The sequence below is a fragment of the Kogia breviceps genome, chromosome 4 (assembly GCF_026419965.1).
Source record: "Kogia breviceps isolate mKogBre1 chromosome 4, mKogBre1 haplotype 1, whole genome shotgun sequence".
Taxonomy (NCBI): Eukaryota; Metazoa; Chordata; class Mammalia; order Artiodactyla; family Physeteridae; genus Kogia; species Kogia breviceps.
In genome coordinates, this window is record NC_081313.1 from 55,440,548 (window position 1) to 55,455,958 (window position 15,411).

General features: G+C 38.5%; 1 protein-coding gene across 3 annotated transcripts in view; it reads right to left on the reverse strand.

Moving 5' to 3' along the window:
• Positions 1 to 15,411, reverse strand: part of LOC131755937 (survival motor neuron protein) — a 43,738-nt gene that overhangs the window by 15,261 nt on the left and 13,066 nt on the right. For all 3 annotated transcript variants that reach the window (XR_010840162.1, XM_059062569.2, XM_059062574.2), the window contains exons 2-7: positions 14,524 to 14,595; positions 12,715 to 12,831; positions 11,638 to 11,838; positions 11,333 to 11,488; positions 9,770 to 9,847; positions 8,533 to 8,643 (exon numbers count right to left, since the gene is read on the reverse strand). Coding sequence is in view for 2 of the 3 variants with exons in the window: in XM_059062569.2 (XP_058918552.1) it covers positions 8,533 to 8,643; positions 9,770 to 9,847; positions 11,333 to 11,488; positions 11,638 to 11,838; positions 12,715 to 12,831; positions 14,524 to 14,595 (735 nt within the window). In the remaining variant the exon portion in view is untranslated. The remainder of the gene's footprint in view (positions 1 to 8,532; positions 8,644 to 9,769; positions 9,848 to 11,332; positions 11,489 to 11,637; positions 11,839 to 12,714; positions 12,832 to 14,523; positions 14,596 to 15,411) is intronic.

Below are 15,411 nucleotides of genomic sequence, written 5' to 3' on the forward strand. Positions count from 1 at the left end.
AGAGGCCACGACAGGGAGAGGCCCGCGTACCGCAAAAACAAAGCAAAAAACCAAAAAACAAAAAACCTGCTAGGTTTTAATAACAGTACAATCAAGTATGTGAAATATGAATGTTAACCAACTTTAATTTTCATCCAGGTCATCCTTCAAATCAAATATATTCTGACACGTTAGAACATTCATATTTTTTAACTGCTGCTTGAGTTATCAAAGAAGAAAGCAATAAGGTGTATAACTATTTAAGGCTGTGGTAAAACAAACATTTTCAAGTTGCGCCAGTGGCAATACACATGGAAAGAATTGTGGAAAGGCAGTCAACAGTATCAAAAGCTACTAAAATGTTTAAAAACTAAACTAAAATAAAATGTTTATACTTTCTGACCCAATAATGATACTTCCAGATGTCATAAGGAAATAATCTGCAAGAAGATTTATATATAAGAATGGTTATCTAATTACCAGAGGAAAAACTTGTTAATGTTCAACATTTAGCAAATGATGAACTTATTCTGAACCAGACACTATTCCAGATGCTAAAGATCCAAGGTTATAAGACAGACAAGATCCCTGCTCCCGTGGAGCTCAACATTCTTCTACTGGAAGGAGACAGATAAACAGGTAAAGAAAATCATACCAAGAACAATAAATGCCACACAGAGAATCTAAGTGGGGTGATATAATAGAGAATGAGGGTGGATCACTTCTAGCTTAATCAGGAAGATGAAATTTCAGTTGAGATCTGAGTAACAAGCCAGATAAGTGAAATACAGTAACAGCTTTTCAGACTAAAGAATAATGAGTGCAAAGGCCCAGAAGAAGGTATAAATCTGGACCTGAGCAAGAAAAGAGGCCAGTGTTGCAGGAGTGCACTGAGTAAGAAGAGTGTGGAGGAACTTCCCTGGTGGTCCAGTGGGTAAGACTCTACGCACCCAATGCCCAGGTTCAATCCCTGGTCGGGGAACTAGATCCTGCATGCATGCTGCAATTAAGAGTCCACATGCCACAACTAAGAAGTCTGCATGGTGCAACTAAAGATCCCACATGGTGCAACTAAGGCCCCATGCAAATAAATAAATATTTTAAAAAATAAAATAAAATAAAATATCACTCTAGCTGCTGTATTCAGAATGGATTTGGCAGGATGGGACATGAAATTTCATAAGCAAAAAGAATACTTGGGATCTGCTGCAGTAAGGTAAGAGGTAATGATGTCTTATCCAGAATATATAAAGAGCTATTACAACTCATCGACAAACAACCTATTTAAAAAACAGGCAAAGGATGTAAATAGACAGTTCTCCAAAAAAGATATATAAATGGTCAGCAAGCACATGAAAAGATGCTCAACATCATTTAGTCATTAGGGAAGTACAAATCAAAACCATAATAACGTATCACTTCATACCCACTAGGATGGCTATAATCAAACAAGGAGACAATAGTAAGTGTTGGTGATGACGTGGAGAAATAGGAACCCTCACACATCGCTGGTGGTTATAATAAAATGGTGCAGTCACTTTATTTATTTACTTATTTTTTTTGAAGACTTTTTCTGATGTGTACCATTTTTTTAAAGTCTTTACTGAACTTGTTACAATATTGCTTCTGTTTTATGTTTTGGTTTTTTGGCCGAGAGGCATGTGGGATCTTAGCTCCCTGACCATGGTTCTGCTACAGTGATCTTTTGAGCCAGCAATTCTACGCCTAAATATACACCCAAGAAAACTGAAAACATATGTCCCTAAAAAATTTTATACACAAATGTTGATAACAGAATTATTCACTGTAGCCAAAAAGACGAGACAACCCAAATGTCCATATGAATGGATAAACACAACGTGGTACATCCATGCAATTAAAAGAAATGGGGACTCGAATGAACTTTTTGGCCAACCCAATATATCTCGGTTAAAAAAAGAGATGATAGTATCTTGAATGGGTATTAGTGGAGAGAAATCAAAGTGCATTGATTCAGGATCTGTATGGAAATAGTCAACTGAACTTTCTTACAAATTGGTTATAAAAAGTGAAGGAAAGTGAGGAATCAATCAATGCTAACTCCACATTTGTGGCTTGAGAAACTGGTGCTGCTAGTGCATCAATGTTACTGCTTACTGAGATGGAAAGGCTGTGGGAATAGAGGTGTATGAAATAACACTAACAGTTCGGTTTTGGCTATATTTGGTTTGAGATGTACCTAACAGACATCCATGTGGTGAGGGAAAATAGGCAGTTGGATAAACAAGTCTCAAATTCAGAACTAGACATCTGAGAACTTCCAGTACAGACATGCCATTTTAAGTCCTAGAGCAGATGAGGTCACCTAGTGAGAGTTTATAGTTAGAGAAGAGAAGGGGGCTATGGGTTGGGCATAAGGAATCCCACACAGATATTGGGTAGAGGAGGAAAAGCTGTTAAAGGAGTCTAAAAGGAGCAGCCAAGGAAGAAGGTGTAAGACTAGTAGATTAGGGTTTCCCTGGTGGTGCAGTGGTTGGGAGTCCGCCTGCCGATGCAGGGGACACGGGTTCGGGCCCCGGTCCGGGAAGATCCCACATGCCGCGGAGCGGCTGGGCCTGTGAGCCATGGCCGCTGAGCCTGCGCGTCCGGAGCCTGTGCTCCGCAACGGGAGAGGCCACAGCAGGGAGAGGTCCGCGTACCACACACACACACACAAAAAAAGACTAGTAGATTAAAACGTGTTACTGAAGGCAGGAGAAAAAAGTCTTTCAAAAGTGTAGTCAAATATATTAAAATGTTCCTGAGAGGTAAGAGACATAAAGCAGAGAACTGACCACTGAGTCAGCAATCTGGAGGTAAAATCTCAATACAGGGCTTCCCTGGTGGCACAGTGGTTAAGAATCCACCTGCCAGTGCAGGGGACACAGGTTCGAGCCCTGGTCCGGGAAGATCCCACACGCTGTGGAGCAACTAAGCCCACACGCCACAACTACTGAAGCCTGCATGCCTAGAGCCTGTGCTCCTCAACAAGAGAAGGCACCGCAATGGGAAGCCCGCGCACCGCAAAGAAGAGCAGCCTCTGCTCACTGCAACTAGAGAAACCCCACACGCAGCAGTGAAGACCCAACACAGCCAAAAATAAATGCATTAATTAATTTTTAAAAATCTTTAAAAACAAAAAAATCTCAGTACAGTAGGAAAGACAGAAGTCTACCTGACAGGCCTGAAGAGAATGTGAGATAAGGAGGTAAAGAGGACAACTAGAGATAATTTTTTGAAGAAGTTTGCCTATGAAGCGGAGGAGAGAAATGATGTGATCACCAGGGAAGTTAGAAAGAATATAGTTGAAGTAAATGGTCAGTAAATTTAGTGAAATTGGTCACCAACAGAATGACGAGTAAGAAAAGCCAACTTCACTTTTTTTTTTTTGGCTGCACAACGTGGCACGCGGGATCTTAGTACCCCAACCAGGGATCGAACCAGTGCCCCCTGCAGTGGAAGCACGGAGTCCTAACCACTGGACTGCCAGGGAAATCCTGAACTAAACTCTTACAGAATGTCTTTATATACAGAAAGATGAACATAAAAACAATACATTTCTTATAAGCACACATATATATACCTGAACACAGAGAAAGAGATTTTGATAGGCTATACGGCAAACTAATATCAGTGGTGACCTCTGGAGAAGGGTAGAAACTGGGTCTGGCTTTTTTTTTTTTAATTAATTTTTATTGGTGTACAGTTGATTTACAATGCTGTGTTAGTTTCTGCTCTAGAGCAAAGTGAATCAGTTATACATATACATATATCCACTCTTTTTTAGATTCTATCCCCATATAGGTCATTACAGAGTATTGATTAAGAGTTCCCTGTGCCACGTAGTAGATTCTTATTAGTTATCAATTTTATATATAGTAGTGTGCATATGTCAACCTCAGTCTCCCAATTTATGGGCATGGCTTTGGTCACCAACAGGATTTTTGTCTCATCTTTTTTTTTTTTTTTTTTTTCTGTATGCGGGCCTCTCACTGCTGTGGCCCCTCCCGTTGCGGAGCACAGGCTCCGGACGCGCAGGCTCAGCGGCCATGGCTCATGGGCCCAGCCGCTCCGCGGCATGTAGGATCTTCCCAAACCGGGGCACGAACCCGTGTCCCCTGCATCGGCAGGTGGACTCTCAACCACTGCACCACCAGGGAAGCCCTGTCTCATCTTTAATTTTTGAAAAATTTACATTTATCACTTGTAATTAACAAATATATATTTTTAAAGGATACACAACAATGTAAATGGTATGAGGACAAAACTATATTTTAAAAGTCAGTCATGTAAGACTAAAGAGATATGACAACAAAAGGTAACACATGGCCCTGGACTGAATTCTAGATTAAAATAACAACTTTCTTTTGTTGTAAAGGACATTCATAAGACAACTGGCAAAATTTGAATAAGGCCAGTAGATAAGATCATAGTATCAGTATTAATCGATTTAAGTTCCTGATTTGATAACTATATGGTGATTATACAAAAGAATGTTCTTGCTTTCAGGAAATACATAGTGTATTTAAATGCTAGGGGCACTATATCTGCAACTGATTCTGAATAGTTTTGGGGGGAAAAATATAGATAGATACAGAGAAGGAGAGAGGAGAGAGAAGGAAAAATGAAATGAATGAGAATGAGAAACCTAAAGGGGTAAAACGTTGACATTTGGGGAACCTACACATGGAAATTCTTGTACTATTTTTTGCAATTTTTCTGTAAGTCTGAAATTATTAAAACAACAACACACTTGTATTCTGGTTTGGTTACCTACCAAAGCTGAACCTTCACGTACCATGTGATCCAGCAATTCCACTCCTAGGTATATACCCAAGAGAAATGAAAACGTACATCCACACAAAAACTTGTACACGAATGTACACAGCAGCATTATTCATTACAGCCAAAAAGTGGAAACAACTCAAATGGATAAAATGTGGTATACACAACAGAGTATTATTTGGCAATAAAAAATGAAGTACTAATACATACTACAACACAGATGGATCCTGACAACATCAGGCTGAGTGAAAAAGGATACACACAAAAGATCACATACAGTACGATTCTATTTATTCAAAATGTCCAGAAGAGGCAAATCCAAAAGAAGATAGAAAGTAGTTTAATCATTGCCTACTGCTGGGAGGTTGGGGAAAATGAGGGTATGTGATTTTCTTGGGGTTGGGGGGTAGATAATGAAATTATTCTAAAATTGATTGTAGGGACTTCCCTGGCGGTCCAGTGGTTAAGACTCTGCACTTCCAGTGCAGGGGGTGCAGGTTCAATCCCTGGTCAGGGAACTAAGATCCCACATGCCGTGCAGTGTGACCAAAAACAAATAAAATGAAATGAAACAAAATGAAATGAAATAAAATAAAATTGATTATAGTGATGGCTACATAATTGTGAATATAATAAAAACGAAAACCACTGACCTGTGCACTTTAAATGGGTGACCTGTATACCATGTAAATTGTATCTTAATAAAGCTTAATTATTAAAAATATTTAATAGCCCCAAATTGGAAACAAACCAAATGTCCGTCAACAGTTAAAATGAATAAACAGATTATGGTATATGTATACAATGGAATGAAATACAGCTACAACCACACACAACAATGTAGATTAATCTCACAAAGTGCTGAACAAAATACACCAGCCGTAAAGGAGTATATGTGTGATTTATTCACAAAATTAAAAAATTTGATGACATTATAAGTCAGGAAAAGGGTTAGTTACCCTTAGGAAAGGGATTGGTAATGACTAGAAGGGGATAAAAAGAAATTTCAGGATTGTGGGCTTTTTGTTGATATTAGCACTGATTACACAAATGTGATCACTTTGTGAAAATTCACCAAACTGTGGACTTCTAATATGTGTACTCTTCTGCTTGCATATTTCAATAAAAAGTTTATACTAACAACAACCAAACAAAGCCATGAACCTTTGCATAATATGAACCTGAAAACAAGGCAAAATATGGTATATCCGCGTACTAGAACTATGGATGAATTTTGCACTATCTTTCCTGTCTAAAAAATTTAAAAATAAACATAACTTATGCCAATACTTTATAATTATTTTTCAAAATACAGTTGGCCTTCTGTATCCACAGATTCCACATCTGCAGATTCAACCAACTACAGATCAAAAATATTAGAAAAAAGGAATTCCAGAAAGTTCCAAAAAGCAAAACTTAAATTTGCAACATACCAGCAACTACTTACATATCATTTACATTGTATTAGGTTATTATAAGTAATCTAAAAATGATTCAAAGTACACAGGAGGATGTGTGTAGGTTATATGCAAGTAGTATGCCATTTTCCATAAGGGACATGAGCATCCCTGAATTTTGGTACCTGAAGGAATCCTGGAGCCAATCGCCTGCAGATACCGAGAAACTACTATATTTCATAATTTACAGAAAACATGCGGAGAAATTTGAAGTGCAGAAGGGGGAAACTGAGAAAGTTATCAGATGACTGGTCTCAAAACACATTACAAACTATTAATTTAGTTTCCATTATTGTTTCGGTCATTAAAAGGGGAACTTCATCATACCATACAAATATATCAAGGTTATACAACAGCTGAAGAGTAGCTTTAAAGTAAGAATATTGATGGAGGAATGTACACATGATATACTTATAAAATTACATCTTCAAGTCAGTTGTTTAGTTTCTTCTATATATTAGTTAACTAAAAGTTCAAGTATCACATCATAATCTTAGCATGCCATATTAGTTTCATTTTTTAAAACCTTTAAAATTTCCTGCTAAATTACAGTAGAACATGTCTGCAACAGATAGATGCACAAAACGAGAAGTTTGGAGCCTCAGTCCCTAAGGTCCAGTTTGGCATTTATCACACCAGACTTTCACTGTGCACAAAAATAACCTATTTTTTTGTCTTTCTTTTCCTTTTTCTGGGGCGGGGCTGGGGGAGTGGGGGGTATTATCCTTCCTTTTTCCATTTCCTACAACCCATTTTATTTCAAATCAAAATAGAAAGACTAATGAGATTGGAAAATAATTTAGAAAAAGTTTCACTTAAATTAGAAAATGTACACATTCGTCCCTTGACAGCCATGGGGGATGAGTTCCAGGATACACCCCCATCCCACCCTGCCACTGAACACCAAAATCTTCAGATGCTCCAGTCCTTTATATAAAATGGCATAGTACTTGCATGTAACCTATGCACATCCTCTCATATACTTTAAATCATCTCTAGGTTACTTATAATATCTAATACTATGTAAATAGTTGTTAGCATGCAGTAAATTCAAGTTTTGCTTTTTTGGAACTTTCTGGAATTTCTTTTCTTTGAACATTCACAGTTGGTTGAATGCATGGATGCAGAACCCATTGATACAGAGGGCCAACTGTAATAAAAATAACCTAATAATATGAAAGATTTTTAAATGCACTACAACTATACTTAGTGGGGACAATACAAGAGAAATTTTAGCCTTAGATAGATGTATTGTTTAAAACTGTAAGGTAGGAACATACCTTGTTTTATTGTACTTTGCAGATACTATATTCTGCACAAATTGAAGGCTGGGGCAACCCTGTGTTGTCAAATAGTAGCTAGCTTTTCTCAGCAATAAAATATTTTTAAATTAAGGTATGTACACTGCTTTTAAGACACAATGCTATTAAATATGTACTAGAATACAGTATAGTGTAAACATAACTTTTTTCTTTTTTTTTTAGAGTAGCTGACCGTTGAAATTGGAACTCTTTTTAAATTTTTATTTATTTATGGCTGTGTTCGGTCTTCGTTTCTGTGCAAGGGCTTTCTCCAGTTGTGGCAAGTGGGGGCCACTCTTCATCATGGTGTGCGGGCCTCTCACTATCGCGGCCTCTCTTGTTGCGGAGCACAGGCTCCAGATGCGCAGACTCAGTAATTGTGGCTCACGGGCCCAGTTGCTCCACAGCCAGTGGGATCTTCCCAGACCAGGGCTCGAAACCGTGTCCCCTGCATTAGCAGGAAGATTCTCAACCACTGCGCCACCAGGGAAGCCCAACATAACGTTTATATGTACTAGGAAACCAAAAAATTCATGACTTGCTTAATTGTGACACTCACTTCATTACAGTGGTCTGGAACTGAACCTGCCTATAGTTTTCAACTCTTAGGATCTACCTAACATAAGAAACCATTCTTGGGCTTCCCTGGTGGCGCAGTGGTTGAGAATACGCCTGCCGATGCAGGGGACACAGGTTCGTGCCCCGGTCCGGGAAGATCCCACATGCCGCGGAGCAGCTGGGCCTGTGAGCCATGGCCACTGAGTCTGTGTGTCTGGAGCCTGCGCTCCACAACGGGAGAGGCCACAACAGTGAGAGGCCCGTGTACCACACACACACACACACATACACACACACACACACACACACACACACACACAAAACAAACAAAACAAACAAACAAAAAAAAGAAACCACTCTTTAGTCACAAATGAAAAAACAAAGTCACAAAATCACAAAGTGACTGTCAGGGAAGATGCTGAGTGATCACTTACCATATAGTAACCAGTATGATAACCACTCATGTACCAAGAGATTAACATACTTCCCAAAGCATCAGCATCATCCAGAGAATCTGGACATACAGGAGGTGGTGGGGGAATTATCTGGAAACAGAGAAAGATACACTTTAAAATTAGTAGACAAAAACATAAGGTCTGGAAACCTATTTTATGTACAGAATGCTGGATGTCAGTTGTATCTTTCCCTACGTTCCATGTAATCTCCTAGTTAAAACTTTTTTAAAAATCTGGGATTTGGAGAAAGCCAATCAGTAACAACAACAAGAGAACAATAAAATTAAATCGAACATGAATCAAAAGGCAACAGGGTCACATAAAATATTTAAACATTTTGCTTTCATGAGACCTATTTTTCTGTTCCATTATGAAGCTATAGGTAAAAGACCAAGGATAAATCCTTCTATGGTTTTCCTCAAAAAACACCCACACAGCGTTTCAAGTAAAAGTTCTGGCTAGAACATCTGCACTGCCCCCACCCCAATGCAGTCTGCCAAAAAGTGTCTTTGTATTTTGCCTATTGTTTATATCTAAAAGTCTGCCATTAGATATCTGGACAATCTACGTGATCAGACCATGCCTGGAAGGGTAAAACATGAATCCTAAGGTACGGTGTAATTAAATCCTTTTGGATAGGCGCTATCTCCCTTAGAGTGAGATACTGCTTGCTGCCAGGAAGGAAGCATGAATAACATGGGCTATAAGAGGACTAAGTCTGGGTAGCAGAAGGTCATTAAAAACAAAAACCCTGGGACTTCCCTGGTGGCGCAGTGGTTAAGAATCCACCTGCCAATGCAGGGGACATGGGTTCGAGCCCTGGTCCGGGAAGATCCCACATGCCGCGGAGCAACTAAGTCTGTGCGCCACAACTACTGAGCCTAAGCTCTAGAGCCCGCGAGCCACACCTACTGAAGCCCGCGCACCTACAGCCCGTGCTCCGCAACAAGAGAAGCCACCGCAATGAGAACCTGGGCACCGCAATGAAGAGTAGCCCTCGCTCACCGCAACTAGAGAAAGCCGTGCACAGCAATGAAGACCCAACGCAGCCAAAAATAAATTTTTTAAAAACCCCAAAACAAAAACAAAACCCTGAAGTTTAGTCCGAATTTTTACCCATCAGAACCTGGCTGTGACATTTCCAAACTACCTATGTTCTGCTAAATTCCAAACTGTGTATGAAAGCAAAGTTTAATCTGAATTCTTTTGCACTTACTGGTGGTCCAGAAGGAAATGGAGGCAGCCAGCATGATGGGAAGGGTGGTGGCGGAGGGCCACTGAATTTTAGATCTGGCTGTAAAGAACATTTCAAAGAAAGACCAATTTAACAGTTTCAATATGTAAACAGTAAAAAAGAATTCAATGTCAAAAGAATCGAAATAATTGCCCAGAATAATATCTATATTATTCATATCAAAAAGGTTAAATAGAATTTCACGTGCCAAATGCTGAAGTCATATAGACTCATAAATTTAGATTTTTCTCATTTCCTTTCTCTGTAGACATTCAGGCAGTAAAGCCAAAGTAAGAAAAATTTTAAATTACCTAATAAATCAGAGACTGTATACTCAGCAAGACATTTCCATCATAAAAGACCATATCTCCCACAATTTCATTAACTAAATTGCATAATCTATTGGATGTCCTTTCAATTACATATGCTAATTTAGAGCATAGCATATATTATAAAAATTAGTGTCTCTCACTTGACAAGAAAAATCAGCCCCCTGAGACCAATGAAGCATGTTTGTTATATATATAAATTAAGAGGTCTGACCATTCTGAAAAATGTAATAGAATATAAACCTCAATAAGGAAGCTCTCAACAGGGAATCCTAAGGAAAAGTTTTAATGTCATGCTTGATTTTAAAAATCTTTATTATTATCACTGCCTGAAGAAATCAATGCTTTATACAAAACTACTGGACAGGGACTTTGATTCCATGATATAACCTAAACTAAAAATCCTTTTTGTTTAAGTTGTTTGCTACTGATAACCAAAAGAACCATGAATAAAAACAGTATTTACATCTTGCTCTACAAAACAGTCTGGGAGCTTCTCTGGATTTCACCTGTATCAGATGTAAATACTGTGTTCTCTTCCAATTTTTATATACCTTATACAAGTGACACAGGGAACTACAGCACAACATCCAGCTGATGATAAAATATTATACCTTCAAACTTAAGTTTGCTAAACTATTTTTAAAATTAATTTTTATTGGAGTATAGTTGCTTTACAATGTTGTGTTAGTTTCTGCTGTATAGCAAAGTGAATCAGTTATACATGTACATATATCCCCTCTTTTTTCGATTTCCTTCCCATTTAGGTCACCAAAGAGCACTGAGTAGAGTTCCCTGTGCTATACAGTAGGTTCTTATTAGTTATCTATTTTACACATAGTAGAGTATATATGTCAATCTCCAAAAGTTTGCTAAGTTATTACTCTAATATACCTAATACTCTATAAAAATTGTTAGGAAAGGCTTTCATTATAAACTATTCTACATTACTATCTTATTTCCTTTTCAAAGAATTCTCAGGTATGTATTTACAACATCTATGGAAAGCTATGAAAGTTTCATGAGGGAAATCCCTAGTGGTCCAGGTGGCCCGGGTTCAATCCCTGGTCCGGGAACTAAGATCCTGCAAGTTGCAGGGCACAGCGAAAAAAAAAAAGTTTCGTGAGAAAAGCTACAATTCACTTAATGGAGGGGCTGAATGTTCCAATACTATATTAAGTATCTCCTGGGAAACCTTTTCTGGGTAGAAGTTTACCTTTCCTGGTCCCAGACCTGATCCTGGCATATGGGGTGGTGGAGGGAGAAAAGAGTTCCATGGAGCAGCTTTTGACTTGATGCTATTTGGTTGATTTACAGGAGACCTAGAGGAGTTCTCGCTTTCATCTGTTGAAATTTGACTTTCATTTTCATTCTTTTAAGAGAAAGAAATACATGTATTTTTGTTACAAAAGCATCATTAAGAAAAATATAATGCTTCAGTGGATCAAACTGACAACCAGTTATACTGCTTAATTTCTCATCTAGTTTCTGCTTCCAAGAATTCCATTTTTTTATCCTTACCTCCCGAGCATTCTGTTCTATATTATTAGCTACTTCAGAGGTTGTGGAAAGTAGATCAGACAGATTTTGCTCCTCTCTATTTCCATATCCAGTGTAAATGACAACACAGGTTTCTCTCTTAAAGTCAATCGAAGCAATGGTAGCTGGGTAAACACAGCCATCTTCTGACCAAATGGCAGCACATTTGTCACCAACTTTCCACTATAAAAGAAACCAAAGATAGACACACACACACAAACACACGCACATTTCTTTAAAAGAGGGTAAACTATAATCTTGTTTGGGTGGAGAGGGGTTGGGGGTGGAGGGGACAGTCTCTGGTTAACTGTTCTGGGAGGCAGAATGTTATAGTGAAAAAACTTGGGGCCCCAAACACAGAAATCTGAATTCTAATATAAATATAACATGACACAGTCCTGCCATTTATATAATCATGGACCAGTTTCTTAATCTCCTTGAGTCTTATTTTCCTCATCTGTTAAGTGGGTGTAGTATAATCTGCCTCACATATTTGTTGTGAAGAACAGAAAGGAGGGCGAGCATGCAAAGTGTCCGGTACGCTAGCCCAGCTCATAGCACGTGCTTATCAAACATCAGCTCTCTTCACCCTTGCTAATGATGAAACTAAAGCAACTAATGAGACACCAAAATAATTAGCTTCTATGTGGACTGTTTCAAATAGCAGAAATGACTTTACCCAGAATATCTGGTCCCCAGGTATTAACAGTTTTAGTATTTTTGAAGGAAAAAAAAAGGATACCTCTCTCAGATTTAGAAAAGTCAAACACTGCTAATTCAGTTTAAGCCTTCAGGTACTTCTTCCAAGCTGCACTGCCTTCCTCCCCTCTACCCCAACATAAACACTGTCCTGAATTTAGTACTTATCATTTCCTCCTAATTCTTTATATTAATATGCATGTTCCTAAATAACAGAAAGTTTAATAAGTGCTTTAGAAATTTTATGATTATATGTCAATAGAAAAATACTGTCCTAATAATTTAAAGGTACTTTATACTATTTAATAAGGACAGTAACAAGAAATTCTTTGAAGTTAAATCTCAAGGTTTTAAAATAACCTGCTTCAAGGGAGCTGTGGTATTCTTTCTTTGGCTTTTCTTCTTAGCAGGTTTTCTTTTAGGTGTGACTTTTGGTTTTTCTGAAACTTCGGAAATGTCACCGTTCTTTAGAGCGTGCTATGAAAACATGAATAGAAATGTACATGTTACAGGGTGATATATTTAAAAAGTCACAATATAACTCAGTCACTATAAACTGGTCTCCAGGCCCCACCGTCTCAGGATAGCTTCTATTTCCTCTCTTCACCATCCCACATGCTACAGAAACTGCTCTTGAAGGTATCATATATCTGATTATCAGCTCTAAGGACCCTTTTAAGCAAGTCTCCTCACTCTCAACCTTTCCATAACATTAGACTCTGTCAATCATTTTTCTTTTTGATAGTCACAACATTTGTGATGACATAGCAATGTTGGGCCCTAATGCTTTTATTACTTCTCAGATCAAGTCTAAAACTTGGGCATTTCCCAAGAAGAGCGGGCCATCCTTCTTTACCAGCTTATGATCATCTATTCCTATTATTTCAATTATACTTTCTATGCAAACAAACGTCCAAAGCTATTATCCAGCTCTGACTTTTCTCCTTAGTTCAACATTTCCAATTACCAATTTCATATCCTCACGTTTACCTCAAATGCAACACAATTAAAAGTAAACTATCTCTTGCCCAAATCAGTTCTTTTTCTCTGCTCAGTCTACTTCCCCATGCAATATCACCAACCCCGTGCCACATCGAGCCCCATATTAATCTGCGTTTTATAGAACTCTCTTGGCAACTCTGCATTAGTGTTATTTCTAGTCTAAATGTATGTTGGAAAGCATGTTATTGACAAATTTAGAGTTCAGCTTCAAGGATGACATACAGATCTGACCTTTACCTCACACTACAGGAGTGACTAGGGATGGAAGTGGACTCCATGCTCGGTGCTCTGTATGAGTGTATGCTCTGTGCCTGGACTACTGATGGCCCATGTCTGATGCTCAAAAAGACTAAGCACCTTAGACAGTGGGGAAAATGATGATATTGGACAACTGTGTAAATGTCTTGTTTGAGCCACAAAAAATGACTTCACCCTGCAAAAGAAATGTATATTCCTTGACATTCATCACCATTAGGAACACCTGACTTGATACCTCATAGGATCTGGAGAGGATTACATTAATTTAATGTATGTAAAGCATATGGAACAGTACCTAGAACACTGTAAACACTCTGCAAGTATTCATTACTCCACGAGGTTATTTATCCTCAATATTATTTCAATAAAGGCTTGTTAAATGTTTCAAAAGTATAATTCAGATTGTCCTTCCACTAAGCTGAATTAGAAGACTTTGATAGGGCTTCCCTGGTGGCGCAGTGGTTGAGAATCCGCCTGCCAATGCAGGGGACACGGGTTCGTGCCCCGGTCTGGGAAGATCCCACATGCCACGGAGCGGCTGAGCCCGTGAGCCATGGCCGCTGAGCCTGCGCTCCGCAACGGGAGAGGCCACAGCAGTGAGAGGCCCACATACCGCAAAAAAAAAAAAAAAAAAAAAAGAAGAAGACTTTGATAGTTTGATACAGTCTAAACACATTAAAAATTATAAATGTTTAAAATTCTGCTCAAATTGCCTCTGTTAAAGGGATGACACATAGACTGGTTACCAACTTCTAAAGGAAGATAACTAATTTATCTATCCTGTTATCTTTTTCAAAATTAGACTGAGTAATAGGTACTTTAACACTTTGCTGTAAGTATGCTATCATTTTTTTCCCCGAATGAGTACATATGAGAAAATAAGGAAAATAATAAATAAGAATTTCATACCTTAAATGAAGCCACAGCTTTATCATAAGCTTTTATCAATGCTGTATCATCCCAAATGTCAGAATCATCACTCTGGGAAGGGTAAAGAATAAAAACAATTCATGTTTGGTTGGATTTCATAAAAGTTATGTGTTAGTAACAAGTAGTAAGAGCTATCTTAATTCAAACATAATGAAATTCCATTAAAAATGGGTATTTAAAATCCTAAATAAACCACAAGAAGCCTACCTGCTTAGAGATTATGGGACATTACCCCCGAAGCTAGACATACGTAAATATTCTAAGAGTGCCATGAAGTAAACACTCCACAATTTAATTCCTATCCACCAACCGTAAGTGGATCTGCTCAAGGGTAATCCACGTTTCAGTCTTTTCTAAGAGCAGATAAAGGGTTTAGTTTGGCAGAATTGGAAAACAACAGGCCACCAGGGATTTAAGACATACTGTCACACAAAATAATAATATAAAATGAATATGATAAAATATTAAAACATGAAGTACAAACAAAAAGTACAAATTCAGAAGTGGGAAGGAGAGGCTGAGAAACACTCTTGCCGTAAACCCCTCTCCCGGTGTGGAGACCCACAGTCAGGAGTGAACTCACAAGCTGGAGCTTTTCCCTGAGGAGCAATGGGTCTGAACTCCAAATTGGGCACCCTAGGTTTTAAGACCAGCACCTGAGAGATGAGTCCCCAAAACATCTAACTTTAAAAACCAAGGGGATTCATGTCCGCGAAACCCACGAGGGAACAGGAACTGAAAGGGTTCCCACACTTGGAACCACCCCTCCCCTCCAATGACCCAGCGCAGAAGCAGCTGATTGAGAGGCGCCCAGACTTTCTGTCAAAGAGGCTCACTTGCTTATCTTAAAGTGCTGACCTGCAGAGT